The 16,721-nt window shown below is 39.9% G+C and overlaps 4 protein-coding genes across 4 annotated transcripts; 1 reads left to right on the forward strand and 3 right to left on the reverse strand.

Moving 5' to 3' along the window:
• Positions 1-1,485: 1,485 nt before the first annotated feature.
• LOC117132369 (meiosis-specific protein ASY2-like) lies at positions 1,486-7,766 on the reverse strand. Its single transcript, XM_033286195.1, has 2 exons — positions 5,262-7,766; positions 1,486-4,164 (listed from the first exon to the last, which is right to left on the reverse strand). The coding sequence occupies exon 2, from the start codon at positions 2,805-2,807 to the stop codon at positions 1,839-1,841; it is 969 nt and encodes a 322-aa protein (XP_033142086.1). The 5' UTR covers positions 2,808-4,164; positions 5,262-7,766; the 3' UTR covers positions 1,486-1,838.
• A 12-nt stretch (positions 7,767-7,778) lies between these two features.
• Positions 7,779-12,939, forward strand: LOC103835639 (zinc finger protein WIP4). The gene is made up of 2 exons (XM_009111827.3): positions 7,779-8,774; positions 9,707-12,939. Exons 1-2 carry the CDS (start codon positions 8,130-8,132, stop codon positions 10,139-10,141), a joined length of 1,080 nt encoding a protein of 359 aa, XP_009110075.1. The 5' UTR covers positions 7,779-8,129; the 3' UTR covers positions 10,142-12,939.
• LOC103836557 lies at positions 10,692-11,114 on the reverse strand. The gene has a single exon (XM_009112840.1). It carries the CDS (start codon positions 11,112-11,114, stop codon positions 10,692-10,694), a length of 423 nt encoding a protein of 140 aa, XP_009111088.1.
• LOC108872314 (leucine-rich repeat extensin-like protein 3) lies at positions 12,540-16,617 on the reverse strand. Its single transcript, XM_033286245.1, has one exon. The coding sequence runs from the start codon at positions 16,197-16,199 to the stop codon at positions 15,798-15,800; it is 402 nt and encodes a 133-aa protein (XP_033142136.1). The 5' UTR covers positions 16,200-16,617; the 3' UTR covers positions 12,540-15,797.
• Between the last annotated feature and the right edge of the window lie 104 nt (positions 16,618-16,721).

The following is a 16,721-nucleotide window of genomic DNA, read 5'->3' on the forward strand; positions in this document are numbered from 1 at the left end:
CACTAAAAGTTAAAAACCTCGGATTCTACTGGCCAACCATGAACGCCGACTGCGAGACATACGCGCGCAAATGCGATAAGTGCCAGCGCCACGCCAAAACCATACACAGCCCAACGGAGTTTCTCCACACCTTGACTGCTCCATATCCATTTATGAGATGGGGAATGGACATCATTGGTCCGATGCCGGCATCCCGACAAAAGAAGTTCATCCTGGTCCTCACTGATTACTTCACCAAATGGGTTGAAGCCGAAGCCTACGCCAGCATAACCGACAAGGAGGTACAAAACTTCGTCTGGAAGAACATAATCTGCCGACACGGGCTCCCATACGAGATAATCACGGACAACGGTTCGCAATTCATCTCGCATCACTTCAAGGGCTTCTGCGACAGATGGCGCATACGACTCAACATGTCGACACCGAGAAACCCGCAAAGTAATGGTCAAGCCGAATCGACGAACAAGACCATCATAGACGGTCTGAAGAAACGACTCGACTCAAAGAAAGGTTGCTGGGCAGACGAACTAGATGGTGTCCTATGGTCCCATAGAACCACTCCTCGCGGAGCGACGAGAACTACACCCTTCTCAATGGCCTACGGCATCGAGGCGATGGCTCCTGCAGAAGTGAACGTGACGAGTCTACGCCGGTCGCGAATGCCACAGAACACTGAACTCAACCGCGACATGCTCCTAGACGCACTCGACGATATCGAGGAAAAGCGCGACCAAGCGTTACTCCGCATCCAGAATTACCAGCATCAAATCGAGAGCTATTACAACAAAAAGGTCAAGTCGCGTCCTCTCGAAATGGGCAACCTCGTCTTAAGAAAGGTCTTCGAAAACACTAAGGAGTGGAAAGCCGGCAAGCTCGGAGCCAACTGGGAGGGACCATACAAGATAGTCGAAGTCATCAAGCCAGGAGTATATCGCCTCGAGACTTCGACAGGCGAAGCAGTACCGAGAGCCTGGAACTCCAAACACCTCCGCCTTTTCCATCCTTAGTCAAGGGAAACACCAACCCGAGTGAATGCGCCACAAAGGCCACTTTTACTCGCAACAAAAAATCGAGTGAATGCGCCACAAAGGCCACTTTTACTCGGAAAAAAAAAAAAAAAAAAAAAAAAAAAAAAGAGTGAATGCGCCACAAAGGCCACTTTTACTCGCAATCTAAGAACTACGAATGGCTTGATTCCCGCAAAGGGATACGTAGGCAGCCCAAAGAAAAAGGGTCCAGCCGAAATAAAAAAAAAATATATAAACCCTCCCCGAGGAATCGATCTCCGAAGCAGACGATCACTTAAGCGATGCCTACACGAACACGCCCCGGCTCCTCGAACAAACGTATCGGCACTCGCATCCCACGTTGAATACGTCCTGATCAGACACATATTCACGGGAATCGACCGCGTTGCGACCTAAACCAACACGGCCGAGACAATGACTCCAATTCATCCTATAATTAACTAAGTAAGGTCTGGCCAACCAAATGCTTGAAGATTACATTAGGATCGACTCGGAACCGTCAAAGTCGAAAATTCTTAATTAACGACTTAAACTTAAAGTGGCAAACGGTCGCGACTTAAAGAGGTCAATCGAGACAAAGTCATAACAAGTTTAAAATTATAATGATTCGACATCTCGAACAGAGTCACTTCAAAATCTTGAGAAATCGCGATTTTGATAGACAAATCTATGTTAAGTAAATCAGTTCAAATTATCAAAGAGTCCAAGACGGCGAGAAAACAACAAAATAAAAAGCCTCAAGGGCAAAGGTTTGAAAAGCTACAACAACGAGTCGTATAAGACTCGAAAGAAAACAACATACAAGAGACGCTAGTCCTCTCGGTCGCTCTCACGATCGTTGAGGGCAGAAAGCTCCGAAGCCCTAACACTCGACTCGCGAGCAACCTCCTCGTGACCTCGACGAGATCCTTCAGCCGAAGTATCCGAGAGCACGAGGACAGGAGCACCGTCTTCAGCAGCGTTGGTCCCTCGATTAGGCGTCTCCCCCTCAAACGCAGCCGAAGAACCCTCTACAAAAGGCGTCGGCTCGTCGCGGCATCCATCGATTGGATCAGAAGGCAGAGTAACAAGATTTGCTGCGGTCTCTGGGTCAATCAAACCGGTGTTGGACCCGTAAGGATCAAGACTCGCCAAAATACGAGCATCTACAAACTGGGAATCCAGTATAAGAGGAGAAAGCATGAGATCCCCCTCGGGTATCTCGCCAACCTTGAGCTCCTCGGCCTCCTGCTCGTATTTCTTCTCTTGCTCCGCGAAAAGATCGATCGTGGCTTGCAAGATGTCGCTCCCAGCCCTCTTCAAGGCTTCAAGGCACTTCCTGGTCCCGAAAGCTTGGCTATGAAGCAACCGAGCCTTGTCGTAAAGACTTCGGCGTTCCTCTCTGGAGCGAATCTTGGCAAAGCGACGGTTAGCCTTCGCAGACATCTCGGCTTCAACCCTTCCTCTTTCCTTCGTCACTTCCAAGATCCTGGAATCCCTAAGGCGCTTCATCTCTCTTTCGTGAGATGCAGCGAGCGAAGCCTTCTCGCTCTCGAGCTCGGCATTCTTCAGCTCAAGTTCATGGATAACCCCGCGAGACGCCACCAGATCGGCTTTGAGTTCATCTCTTCGAGCTATTGCACGGGTGACCATCCCATTGAGCCTCTCAACGTTAGCCTTTGATGTACTTAGCTGACGAGCAGAAGCTTCCTCTTTCTCTGCGTGCTCTTTCTTGGCCAGCTCAAGTTCAGTCGAGACTCCTTTCAGGGCAGTGTCGTATTTATCGATTACGACGTTCATCGCGCCGTCTCCCTAAACGAACGAGGAGATGAAAATCGTAAGAAAGAACTAAGTAACGAAACACAAAAAAGGGGGGGGAGAGAGATCGAAGCGTTTACCAGCAGCTTCGCCCTCGCAGCCTCCTCGTATTCACTCCCAAAGATGAGGTCCTTCACGGCAGGTAGAGGTTTCGCCCTCCCCCTGAGTTGGCGAAGAAGTTCCCCACACTTCTCAGGAACATACGCCAGAGGGGCCGGCCCCTCGTAGTGGAAGGAGACTTTGTCCGGAAAGCTAATCCCGGGAGCCCTCCTTAAGATAGCAGAGCCGCGAGGAGACGTGCCGGTCTGAACGGCCCCAACCCTAGTAATGGCCGGGGTTCCCTCGCGAGGAAACGCCAAAGTAGGAGATCGTACTTCATCGTCGATCTCCTCGTTGTGCCTCCTCATCAAAAGCGGCGATTCTCCGCTATCTTCATCGGAACCATCCGGGACGGCGGCGTTAAGGGAAGCCTCAGATCCATCTGCTTCCCCCGCTTCGTCTCGCTCTCTCGAGACTTCAGCCTCAGAAACCTCCTCTTCAGGTTGGGTTTCTTCTTCTTCCTCCTCAACTCCAGTTGGTTCCTCGGGATCCCCCGACTGAACCTCAACAGACCTCTTGGTCTTCTTCCTCCTCTTCTTCTTCTTCTGAGGATCACCGGAGAGGGGGACGCCACTCGCCTCCCCGGCACTCCCTTCGACTCCCGAGTTACCTCTCTTCCTCTTCCTACCTTTTCCTGCATTTGCAGCATCGGAAGGGGGAACCTCGCCAGCACGAGGGACAGCCGTCGAGGGGCCGCCCCCGCTAGCCAGTCCCAGTTGAGCAGCTAGCATCGCGCTTAAGTCTGGAAGAGTTCCCATTCTCTTTGCCTCGGTGACTTGCTTCTGGATATCTCTTGGGAAAATTTCTAATCTCTTCTTGCGAATAGGAAGAGCTGTCGGAAGATCTGACCTCCACCCTCCTGAAAAAACGAAGGCAAAGATGTCAGCACGCGGTAAGTAAACCATACGGCCAAAAAGAATACCGGAAACGGCGAGAGAACGCACTTCGAGCAATTCGATCTTTAAACTCGTAGGTCTTCTCGACGGTGATCTCGGACCAACGATAGATTCTAAGTAAAGCGACGGCTTGAACGCTCTTCAGGAAATCCTCGGGGTAGACGGGAGACGTAGGATGGCCAACTGCGAACAAAAGAAAAGGAGAATCTCATTAAAAACAACCAAGTCAGACGCAGTTCGCGACAAGATACTCTACCACAGGAACGGTTCCAAAGAACCCGATAGTCCCCCCGAGGAGGCTCCTCGAAAGCCGAGTCGTCGGATTTAAGAAAGAAGTAAGAGCGCTGCCAATTCTGCGTCTTGTTCGGGTGGCCGGCGCATACGTTACAGTTTGGTCGCATCTTCACCGAATAGGTCCCGTCCTTCATATCGGTTATCGAGGTCATCTCCTCGAAAGATCTGACACTCATCGGCATATCGATCTGCTCCGCTAAAACCGATAAGGTGACGGCCAGTCGCAGCGAGCCATTCAATAGTTGGCTAATCGCGATGTCTCGCCGCCTAACGTACGCAGTGATTAGTCGCGGGATCGGGAACCAACAGCGAGTGTCCTCCTGGAAGTAAGACTCGTATACCGTCTGATATCCGATCGGAGGAGACCAAGGTCTCTGCTCCTTCGTGGGGATAAGGAAAGTGACGCCCGTAGCACCCTTGGATCGAAGAACCTTCTTCACGCTCCTCGGGGTCGATTTAGTCTCTTCTACACCCTCCCAGTCTTGACCAGCCACGAAGGCAGGGCGAAGCAGGTCGGGTAGAAGCCTCGGAAGCTCCTCGAAAATCCCGTCGGGATAGAAGGTCGTCGGGACTAGCTCGGCTTCGGGATCGTCATCTTCAGGAGGATCGCTCTCCATGGGGCGAGCTCTCAAAGTAACCGAGTCGACAGGCATCGCCCCGCTCTGCCCGTCTCTCGCACACTCCGTCGCGTCTCTAACAGCGACGTTCTCATTCCCTTCCCTCGCAAGCCTCGTGGCATCTGCGACCAGGAGCCTTTGGGAACGAGACAAATTGGCGGTATCCATCATCGCCGCATGGTGGGCAGATTCAAGATCCCCGAGACGACCTCCGTCGGGATTCCTTGCCGGCGTCGACGTCGCCGCAACCGATTTTCCTTTCTGTTGCCTTGATAGTCTCGGAACCGATGACATAGTGAAGATCGCGTCGAATGAAGGTTACAACACTTAGAGAGATAAAGGAAGGAGAGAGAAAGTACCTTTGATCGCGGAGGAAACTTGAAGAAATGAAAGGGGATCCGCATATTTATAAGGAGAAGAGAGGGAGGAGTTCGAGGCATCATCATTAGGTCTATTCGGGCCTAAATGGGCCTCGAAATTCCCCCTAAATACCCAGCGGACCCTCGCGGCGTTTTGACTCCCCGAGACACTCGTGAAGGGAAAAAGGGGGAAAGATTCGAGGTATCATTATTGAACCTAAATGGGCCTAAACGGGCCTCGAGTTTCCCCCAAAAAACCCCATCGACTCCCGCGACTTTCCGGCTTCTTATCTTAATTAACCAAACGGTTATCCTAAGATCGGTTAAACCGGTGAATTAGCCGGGATTTGCCGATCAAAATCTGGGAGCCTGCGACTCGACGACTCCGAGAGAAGGCATTACCGCAGCCTTCCCGCGACTCATCGACCCATCGTTTCAATCTCCCGACAGGACTTCTATTCCTTTGAACCTTCGAGTTCCAGAATCCATCACGAGCTTGTCGACTCTCCGCTCACTGATGGACTGGGGGGACTTACTGTAGAGGATGGATTTAATCATCCCACAAGGCCCAAAGAATAGAAGGCCTGGCCCAGACCAAGGAAAGCGACGGCTCGAACAGTCGGCTTAAACCGGTTGATTACTCGGCTTGCCTCTACAGTATCTCGAGTCGAGCGACGCCGACTAAGAGGCACCCGGCTCAGCGACCGCTCGGACGAATGCGGGCCTCTCGGCCCAATAAGGAAGGCCCACGAAGACGACTTAAGCTAGGTCAAGAGCGACACATCAGAGGACTATATAAGGAGAAGGAAGAGAAACGAGAAGGGGATCCGAAATCATTTGACTAACACCTGGCGGCTAGATTAGGGTTTTCACCTTTGCTTCATCTTGCCGTTATCTGTACTTTTCCGGTAGCTCGTCGAGTTGCCGGCTTCTCTTCTGTCGCATTCTCTTTACTTCTCTTGTAACCGACTGAACGTCTCTTCCGACCATAATAAAACGTCTTTGTTCAACCCACATCCTTTTATTACCGTTTTCCGATCAAACACACTATATGAACTCAATTTTTACATAGAAAATACTGGTGACAGTAGATAACTAATTAAATAATGGTATATAAAAAATATTAATAATAGAATGGAAGAAATTATAAACAGTTTAACTAATAAATTCAAATAAATTGACTGAGACATGCCACTTCAACCAAAAGATTTACTTTTTGTTCGATGGACTTAATCATATCAATGCAATAGATAGACAATATTATTCTCTCAGAAACAAAAATTATTTACTAAGAAAACTGGATCATACAAATAAGTTTTAAACTGCTATTTATGAAAAATAATTAAAATTATAAAAATCATATTTAAAATAGAACTACATAAATAAAATAATATATATTTATCTTAATAACTATAATATCAAGTATATATATACTCTGCAGGCTGCATCAACATACATACTTTCAGATGGGGTGAGGGTCGTATACGACCTTATAGAGTCTACGTACCTCAACAATTAGGTGATCTTTTGAATCTAGTGGTCGTAGTAGCTGGTTTTCATAATACTCGGTGTATAACATCCAAAAACGTTAGGGAAAGTTGCATTTCAGTTATTACATTTTCCTTGCAAAACTTCATTTGATTACTACTTGAAGTTATGTCAATGAGCTAAGTAAAGAATTGGAGTTCCCAAGTAATATGTTTATGAAGCTGAGCCGACATAGAGATGAGGCCACCAACGCAAGTGCTGTCTTAGATCACGACCGTCTCATTTTCCAACGCGATCAATCTCCCCACAAAACCAAAAATGTTCATCAACTCTTGATTCTATGCTTCATCTCTCTCTTTCTCTCTCCATATTTTTTTTTTGTAATTCACTGTCAGACATTAAAGGAGACAAACTTTTATCCTTGATTCCCGATCTTGTCCATTTTATTTGATCCTTTCCATACTCTGTCTGTCTAATGGACTGTTTCATTTGCTGATCCTTTCAGGCTTGTGGAATTATAACTCAAACTAATTATCAAACCAAAACATTAATTATATGCTAACAATACAACATTGAACCTAAACATCTTATTAATCAAGTTAAACCGATCAATGATCTTAAATTCTTAACCAAAGGACTCAAAACACTATGTGATATGTATTTTATGTTAGCCATAATAAGTTTTTTTCTTAAACGTAAAAAAGAAGACTGCAATTTTTTATTACTTTATAACGTTATACTACATAGTTTTCGCTTTTTTATCGTTGGATAAAATGTAAAAACAATTAATTTTTTTATTCTTCGTCTTTGAATATCCAAATTTTTATTCCTAAAACCTCATAAATAGTTCGATCTGTATATGAACAATAATTAATTTGGTTACCAATTTTATGGTAAAAAGAGGAAGACAAATGTGATCTGATTGTAAGCATTAGTTTTTGAATGATTGTTATATTAGAATACTTGTATCTTATTTAACACTGATCCTTTTTATTAACCACATATTTTAGGCCTTAGTTTTACTGAATTTTTTTGAATCAAATCATGTATATTAATCTCCTCGCTAACATATAAATTCGAAGATGTGATTTTGAGGTACATTTGTTGTGGAAAGACCCTTAATTCGCCAATAGAACCATACATACACTGGGTTTTAACCCTAAACCGATCTTAGATATCCACTATTTTGTGACAAGAAAGTTTAAATATTAATATTTAATTGCTAAAGCTTATGCTTATAAAGATTTAATACTTGACTTTATTTTATTAAATCATGCGTGAACTTCGAGTCCCAAGATAGTAAGTCTCATTTCCCTTCTTCGAACTTTCTCTTTGTTTCCTTTCTCCTTACCATCTTCTCGTACCCATTTCCTATAAAATATGATATGCTATTTCCACCGCTTTGTCACATCGCAAACATGTGGTGTATACACTCATAAACACCCACGCATTAATATGAACATGCATATCTAGCTCTCTTTCCTCTCATAAAACAAACTATCAACTTGATATCGTTCCCTTTCTTATTTTTTCTGTCTTCTCCTCTAAGTAATGTCTGATCCAGCTTGTATCTTCAGAAATGGATTTCTTGATAACTATGACTATAGCTTCAACTATTCCACTTCTCTCTCACACATCTACAACTCTAATGGCAGCTTCTACTCTAGCAATACCACAAACATAAACCCTAATTCTACATCACCTGACTCTCCTCCACTTAGAGAAGCTCTTCCTCTCCTTAGCTTAAGCCCCATTCATAAGCATCAAGAAGCTAGTGTTCCTCACCATGAATATTATTTCATGGAGACGATTAAACAATCTTCTAATTCAAGCCTTTTTGATCATGATCTTGGTCAGTGCCAAGAAACTCAGCATCATGATGTGACAGTGGATCTTCATCTAGGGTTACCAAATCTCGGTGGCGATGCTATTGCCTGCGGTGGTGGTGGGAGCAGCAGCAGCGACGCCATACTTGATTCTACAGACCAAGAGCATCATCATGATTTTCATCAAGATCGTCATCAATATCAAGAAGTAGAAGTTACACTTGTTTCCGATCATGATGGGCATGGTGGTGTACAAAGGGGTATTCATCATCAGTATTGGATCCCTACTCCTTCTCAGATTCTGATGGGTCCTACGCAGTTCTCTTGTCCTCTCTGCTTCAAGACCTTCAACAGATACAACAACATGCAGGTAAGGATATACTAATCCAATAAACCTAACTCTAATTAGTTCCTGCTTTCCTAGAATAATTTTAAAGATTTGATTTTTGTTCTTGAAAAACGCATCTCACTTTATTTACTTCTTATTTGGTTATTCTAAATAGTGTAATATTCTCGTTCTTTTTTCTCAAATCTTCATCATGAGAACATCTGTAGCACACACTACGACTTTTCAAAATAACTGTTACTACTATAAACTCGAGAATAACGTTTCACTTGATGGTACAAGTCATCAGATGTACGATACATTGATTGATGGCTATGAGAAGATCAACTAAAATCAATCAATGGGTTTAAAATCAAGATGATCTTCTTTAACCAATAGTCTTTTTAGACTGACTCCTTATAACCCTAAAATATGATTAATATTCCTCTTCCATTTTTGTTCTTTCTTGATTTTCGCGCAGTTCTACTACACAACACTCATTACCCTAAAAAGTAAAAGAAAGTGAGGGATGTCTTGCAATTTTTGTTTTTGTTTATTTATACCTATTTATACATTTACATGACATAGATTAATTTACTATATATTTAATTCCTATTAAGCAATCATAGGTGGCTAGATCTCAATCTCATAGACATTTTTGTGCAGATATACACAAGAAAATACAATCTGGTAGCACATGTATTATACACTGTTGTGTCTAGAAATATACGAATAAACTGATAAATATCTTGAATTATATGAAGTTTGTGCAAGTCCTAATCTTACCTATTGCACTGATCTCTTTGGTCATTCACAGATTTACATTGTGACAGTTGCATTTCGAGATTAGTTAATTAGATTTGGAGTAACTGATTTTTTTGTTTGAACATAAAACCAAATAAATATATAAGCTGCGTATAACTTGAAGTAATTAACGGGTACTAACGTTACACATGTTTTTATTTTACCGGAATTAGATGCACATGTGGGGACATGGCTCACAATACAGAAAAGGACCGGAGTCACTAAGAGGGACACAACCAACCGCGATGCTGAGGCTATCATGCTACTGTTGCGCACCAGGCTGCAAGAATAACATAAACCACCCGAGGGCAAGGCCACTCAAGGACTTCCGTACGCTTCAGACACATTACAAGCGGAAACATGGTGCGAGGCCCTTTGCTTGTCGTAGATGTGGAAAGGCTTTTGCGGTCAAAGGAGATTGGAGGACGCACGAGAAGAACTGCGGGAAGCTTTGGTATTGCTCATGTGGATCGGATTTCAAGCATAAGAGGTCGCTTAAGGACCATGTTAAGGCATTTGGTAATGGTCATGTCCCTTGTTTTGGCAATGATTGCTTCGGCTATCATGAGGACGAGGAGGCTGCTTCTGATGTCGAACATCAAGACTGATGGTGTTTTTCTTTTTGGATATTTATTTTGTGAGAATAGTAGAAGCCTTTACTTTTCTAAAGTCTTCGTTAATATGTTTGTCGAACGTGTCTTATATCATATAACTAGTATAATTTGCTTTGGTTATCCTGAGTTATTTTCTACTCGTAGATGTAACGGACTCAATTTGCTGAATTCCACGTGCACCGGTACTCTTGTATATCAATCTCTAGAATTTAGAATAGAGACTGGTAAAAATATACCAAAAATCAAGTATTTTGAAATTAGTCAAAAGCCAAAACTATGAAAAGTAGCATTTTTCGTGATATTTATGGTATCTTAAACTGCCATTTGACCTGCAAAACCTTTAAGGCATCATTAGTCATTCTTTTTTCTCTTACATATCACTGTATCTCTCTATGTTAAGAAGCTTTAGTTTGTTTTTTTTTTTAATGAATGTTAAATTTTATTCATCAAAAATGGTTTTTTACATCAAGTGCATCCTAAGTTTAAATATGTGGACTTTACTTAACTCCTACTCCTCCTTTACTACTCCTAAACTGCAAAATATTTACAATCTTGTGGCAAACCAATACTGCAAAATGCCATCAAATCTCTTTCCATCTTGTAACTTCATCAAGCTGAGTTTGTTTCGGATACCTTTATGGACGAGCTTCATCAGAGCTTGAGAGGGTAATGGTGGTTCTCCATGCCTGCGCCTATTACGTTCTCTCCACAACGCGTAGACAGCGGCTTGGAAGGCATAACGGACGCAGAACAGCTGGTATCTCTCCCGGTTCCGATCAACGAGCAGAATCTCAATATCAGACCATTCTGCAGTGAACAAGTTCTGCAGTATACCTTTGACAAGATGCGCCCAAACTTGAGCTGAGAAGGAGCACTCGAAGAAAAGGTGGTTCCTGGATTCTGAAGAGTTCTTGCATAGAACACATTTTGTGTCCACGCCTTGACTCCATAGAGAAACAAGATCCATAGTAGATAGTCTACACGATCCATAGTTATACTTTTAGTGATTTTAATTTGTAACATTTTAACCCATACATCATGAAAAGTAAGATACACTTGTTTTCTAAATTATGAATAAAATATCAAGAATTCTAAATTTTCAAGAAATCACACAATGTTCCGTAAATCTCCGCCAATAATTTCATAATGTATTAAGTCGTTTTAGGAGCAAATTCTTTTATTTAAAGATATATCAGTTTCTAAGCAAAGCGAACGATTTTAATTAAACCAAATCAAAGTGTTTGATCTTTTTCATAACTTTTTGTTTTTTTTGTCACTGATCTTTTTCATAACTTTATATATGAAAGTCTTACTAATTTTCTTTGAAACTAAAAATCGGGTTTACCCACGTGTAGATGCAGTTCCGGGTTATATCGACCGGACGTACTTCCGGGTCAACATAATAAACCAGGGGGATAGACAGAGAAAGGAGAAAGAAAATGATGAAAGGTTAGGTAGAAAACGAAAAGCACTCAAGGGCCAGGCAAGACTGTGTGAATTATTTTCGTTGAAGCTTTGAGAATCATCAATGCGTATTCTGAGATTGTTGTAGTTGTGCCATCAGAATTTTCGGCAAGACTGGATTGTTTCTTCGAAAATGATATTAAAAGAAACCCTGATCTTGTGTTTAATACATTGCTGCTAGTTCCTAGATATGAAGATTTGGTGATGTCTTAGCTGAACATTAATAATTTAGGATACTTGGTGAAACTCTGGTTGCATATGGATTCACCTCTCATTTACACCGTTTGAAGTTCATTATATACTCTGGGGCTAGGGCTTATTCATCCCAACTCGATATTATGCATGTACCAGCAAGTGGCAGGCATTCAAATTGGCAACACCCTCTGGTTTAGCTGACCCTCTAGGTGTAATTGTCGTGGGTAAGTTGCATTGGTTTCTTTGTTGAGGCATGCTGGACAGAAGCAAGCTGTGAAGGCTGTTTTTTGGCATGGCCTGTATGTCTGCAATGTAAAACACACAATCTCCAAAAACAGAGGTTTTGAAATAGCTATTGCGTCCTTTAGTTTATGACTTTGGTGATATGTTTGTCTTTTTTTGGCAGTCTTTACTTCCTGGAGCTGAGTTTGCCTGAGACAATGAGCTTGTAAGTTTAATTATATCTCATGTGATCATTTGTGATATGCTTTTGCAAAAATACAATTTTCCTTCTTCTTTATTAGACTCATTCAAACAACCAAAGACCAATTATAGCTCTAGTTTATTTTTATCATTTATTAATACCTAAACTTAGCAACAAAAAATAGAGAATCCTGTCTTGCTAATCAATGGCAAACCTTGAAACTCTATCCTATTCTCCTTACACATTTTGTTAATAATATAAATACCTTCACCACCTTCACCTTCATGCCATCGCATAAAGAAAAACACAAAACTAACATCCACAGAATAAACAAAAAAGAAATAATGGCAATGAAGAATATCAACAACTTCTTTGTCGCCCTCTTTGTCTCGGTTGTGCTAGTGAGCTCAGCCACAGCGGCTACCATGGAGTCTCCAGCACCAGCACCAGGTGCTTCCTCTGCCACCGTGGCTTTTCCGGTGGTTGGCTCCATCGTTGCTGCATCACTCTCCGCCTTCTTGGCTCTTCTCTTGCAGTAAATATATATATATTGAGGAGGGCCTTCTACGAGAACAAAACTCTTTTTTGTTATGATAGGTTCCTTAGAATCTATGCAAAATAATTTTGTCAAATAACCCAATTTGATGTATATTCTCATTGTATAAGATATTACACTAATACTTTTATGATATGATAATAATAATAATAATAATAATAGTGTCCTATATAAGCGCTCGTTGAACAGATTTTATGAATCTGATCAATAAATTTATTGCTTTGTGATTAATAATGTCTTTAATACACAAAATGGCTGCATGAAAAAGTTGTGGTTAGTGTTTCTTTCTAAGGATTGGTTTCATTATCATTTTGCTTTCTCTTTACATTCATGAGACTTTTGGTGAGCCAAATCGCGATTTCCCTTGATGAAACTGATTCATCTCCAAAAGGCTTTAAAACTCCTTCTGAGTTATTCAAACTTTTCTTGCCTAAGTGAACCTGCATAAGCTCCAACAAAGATTCCAATGCTTCTGCTCTCTCATCGCTTCTCAGGCTCTTCTTCTGATATTCACGTAGTAGGGTTAATGTGCTATAATCAATGACATCTCTTAGGTCTTTCCTAGTCTCTCTATATCTTTTGAACTTGCATTTGTATTCTTTTTTTTCTATTATCTCTTTCCTCTACTTTTTCTGCTACTGCTTGAATATGTTTAAGCAGTCTTTTTTGGAAAAAAAGCATATTAGAAACTGTTAATATTTCAACACTCAAAAACTTGGAAACAATCTAAATGTACATGTATACATGACCGGGAGGGGAGAAAGAGAAGAGCGATTAATCTTGTTGATGAGTCCAGCCATGTCTTGGTTCCAAGAAACAGAATTTTCAAAAAACTCAAAAGAGACTTCAGATTTAACACAAACACATAATGAGAAATGTTCTTACAGGAGCTTTGAAGGCAAGTTGATGTGCAGCTACTTCAAACATACAACAACCTGTAAATCAAAAATCTTTCAGAGAAATCAAGAACAAGTTCAAGAAACTAGAAGTTCTAAGGATTATGTAAGTTCAAGAAGAGAATAAACCTAAAGACCAAATATCAGATTTGTAGCCATGAGGTATATCTGCAAGAAGTTCAGGGCACATGTTTGGTGTTCCCACAATCTGAAAAACGAGAAAATGATTCAGGAAATGTTCGGCTAAGAGCTATAAATCCCAATGGAATATGAGCATTACCGAGGAAGCAAGATCGTCTTTGCCTTGAAGTTTTGCAAGACCAGTCACCTGAAAAAAAGATCTCACAAAGGGGTTTAAAACCTATAATTCGATTGGATATCCGTTTCAATTCGAACCCAAAAATCTGGATCTTAGTAATATTACGAATCAAAACAAATGCTAATATTCAATACCCGTAGGAAACAAAGCAAATCAAAAATATTAATTATTTTAAGAACGAATATCCAGTATGATCCATTATATACATATCGGTTATTTATAATTTTGTTATTTTAAAAATTTATTATATTAGTTACCAGGGTTTTAAAAAATATATGAATTTTTATTTTGTAATAAAATATTATTATTTTATTTATTTTATATTCTTAAAAATATTATTTTATATTATTTTTTCCCTTTTTGAACAAGATGGAGATGGAAGTTTTGAAGATGAAGCAAAGAAAGGTCAGAGTAAGTGAGATAAATTTATTTAAATGGAAAAGAAAAAAAAGAGATTTGCTTAGATTTCAGACTGTTGTTGATGACATGTTTGCTGTTATCATCACATATAGTCCTTTTATAGGGTTGGAAAAAATATCCACAATTATGATTTGATTCGTTATCCGTTTTGATTCGAACCGAAAAATCTGGATATCAGTAACATTACGAATCAAAACAAATGCTAATATTCAATATTTGTAGGAAACAAAATAAATCACAAATACTAATATTTGTAAGAACGAATATCCAGTCCGATCCGTTATATACATATTGGTTACTTATAATATTGTTTATAAAATTATCATATTAGTTACTAGAACTTTAAAATATATAAATTTTTATTTTTGTAATAATATATTATTTTTAGTTATTTTTAAAAAATTATTTTATATGTATGGATTGAATCTAATATCCAATTAAAACTATAAATTTTTTTTGGATATCTGGAACATCGAATATCCACATAGCTACAAATCGAATCGGATCAGATATTTGATTACTCGAACAAAAAATTCGGATATTTGATCTGTCTCCACTCCTACTTTTAATTATTGTTGTTGATATGTCTCTTACACACTTTTACAGTTTTAGACCAGAAATAAACATTCTCTGAGTCTACATTTTGTTCTGTTATCATCCTTTGTGTCGTTAAGAATTTATAACAAAAAAAAAATTTATGAGTGTTATTTTTTTTAACCCAAATGTGAGTTCTATGACTTTTATTACATAATTATTTTTCCAACCAGAGAAGAGTAAATATGTACAGTCTCTCACGATCTTCTCTGAGTGTTTTGTTTAGAAGATGGAACAACCTAACAATAAATAGTATATATAGACAGTCAGTCACATATTGAGATACTCATTTATTTTCCCTATATGATATACACATTTGAATTTCTTATTTCATTAAGGTTGCTTCATTACATTACAGTCGAAGTAAAACTTATTGTTGGTATATCTCAATACTGAAAATGAATTGGATGTAGTTTACTATGTAAAAGCATCTTCCGTCTACTATATTGCCAACTATGTTTATGATGAAAATTTACGATTTGTAAAATTAACAAACAAGTCATTAGTGACTTAGTCGATCAACAAAGACATGCGTAAATTATGTTGAGTTAGTGGAGAAAGTTTAATAATTCTACAAACTGAAAAGAGCCAATACATACAACAACAACAAAAATTAAACAAATCGTTAATGCATGGATCAAATTAACTTCACTCGCTCTACAAAAGAGCAAAACAAAAACAAAAACAAAAACAAAATAAGCGGCGATTGAATTATATGGGAGAAACCTCGGGGATATTAAGAGACATCAAAGCGTACATTACATTTTTAATGCACTTAAGTTTTAACGCTTCACAACCCATTGGCGGGAAAGTGGTGGTGGTGGTGGTGGTGATTTTCTATAATAGAAGGCTTTGTAAGCTTGAGGAGGAAGATAGATCGGAGTAGGAGGAACAGGAAGATCAACCGGAGGGGGATACACCGGAGTAGGAAGAGGAGGAAGATCAGCCGGTGGAGAATAAACTTGACTAGGAGGAGGAGGCAGATCAGCAGGAGGAGAATAAACCGAACTTGGAGAAGGTGGAAGATCAACCGGGGTAGAATAGACCGGAGATGGAAGAGGAGAATATAGTGGTTGGTAGTTATTGGGAGTTTGCAGGAGCTTACGGTTGGTATTGGATTCACCAAGTGAAATTAGGGTTGCCAAGAGAAAAATTAGGGTGAAGGAATGACCTTGATACGCCATTTTTAATGTTAGTGTTCTTAATATGCAATGTTAATCTTAAGATCTTAATTTTTCTTAAGTATGTTCATATATATTCATAATAAATTGGATTTGATTTCTAAATTAGAGGGTTCCAACTAACGTTGAAGATTTTCTTTTAATTGGATTGTACTTCTGATAAAGAATATATATGTGGGGCCGGCTTTGTCTTTTTGTTTGCATTTTTTTAATTTCTCTTCCTTGCTTATTTGAGAAAAAGTTTATTACTATTTTGGATTTGATAATGACTTCAAACAAATAAATCTTATAGTATAATACTCACTTTGTACCTAAATATTATAAAATATTTCAGGTAATACACACTTATTAAAAAAATCACTTTTTACCTAAAAATTATCATTAAATTTATAAACTAAAAACTACTTAACCAACTACAAAATAAAACTATTAAATTCGCTTGGCTACACAATTTTTGATAAATTTAAAATTACTTAGAAAGATGAGAACATCTTATATATTAGAACATAAAAATTATTCTAAACA

This window comes from Brassica rapa, chromosome A01 (genome assembly GCF_000309985.2).
Source record: "Brassica rapa cultivar Chiifu-401-42 chromosome A01, CAAS_Brap_v3.01, whole genome shotgun sequence".
Classification (NCBI taxonomy): domain Eukaryota; kingdom Viridiplantae; phylum Streptophyta; class Magnoliopsida; order Brassicales; family Brassicaceae; genus Brassica; species Brassica rapa.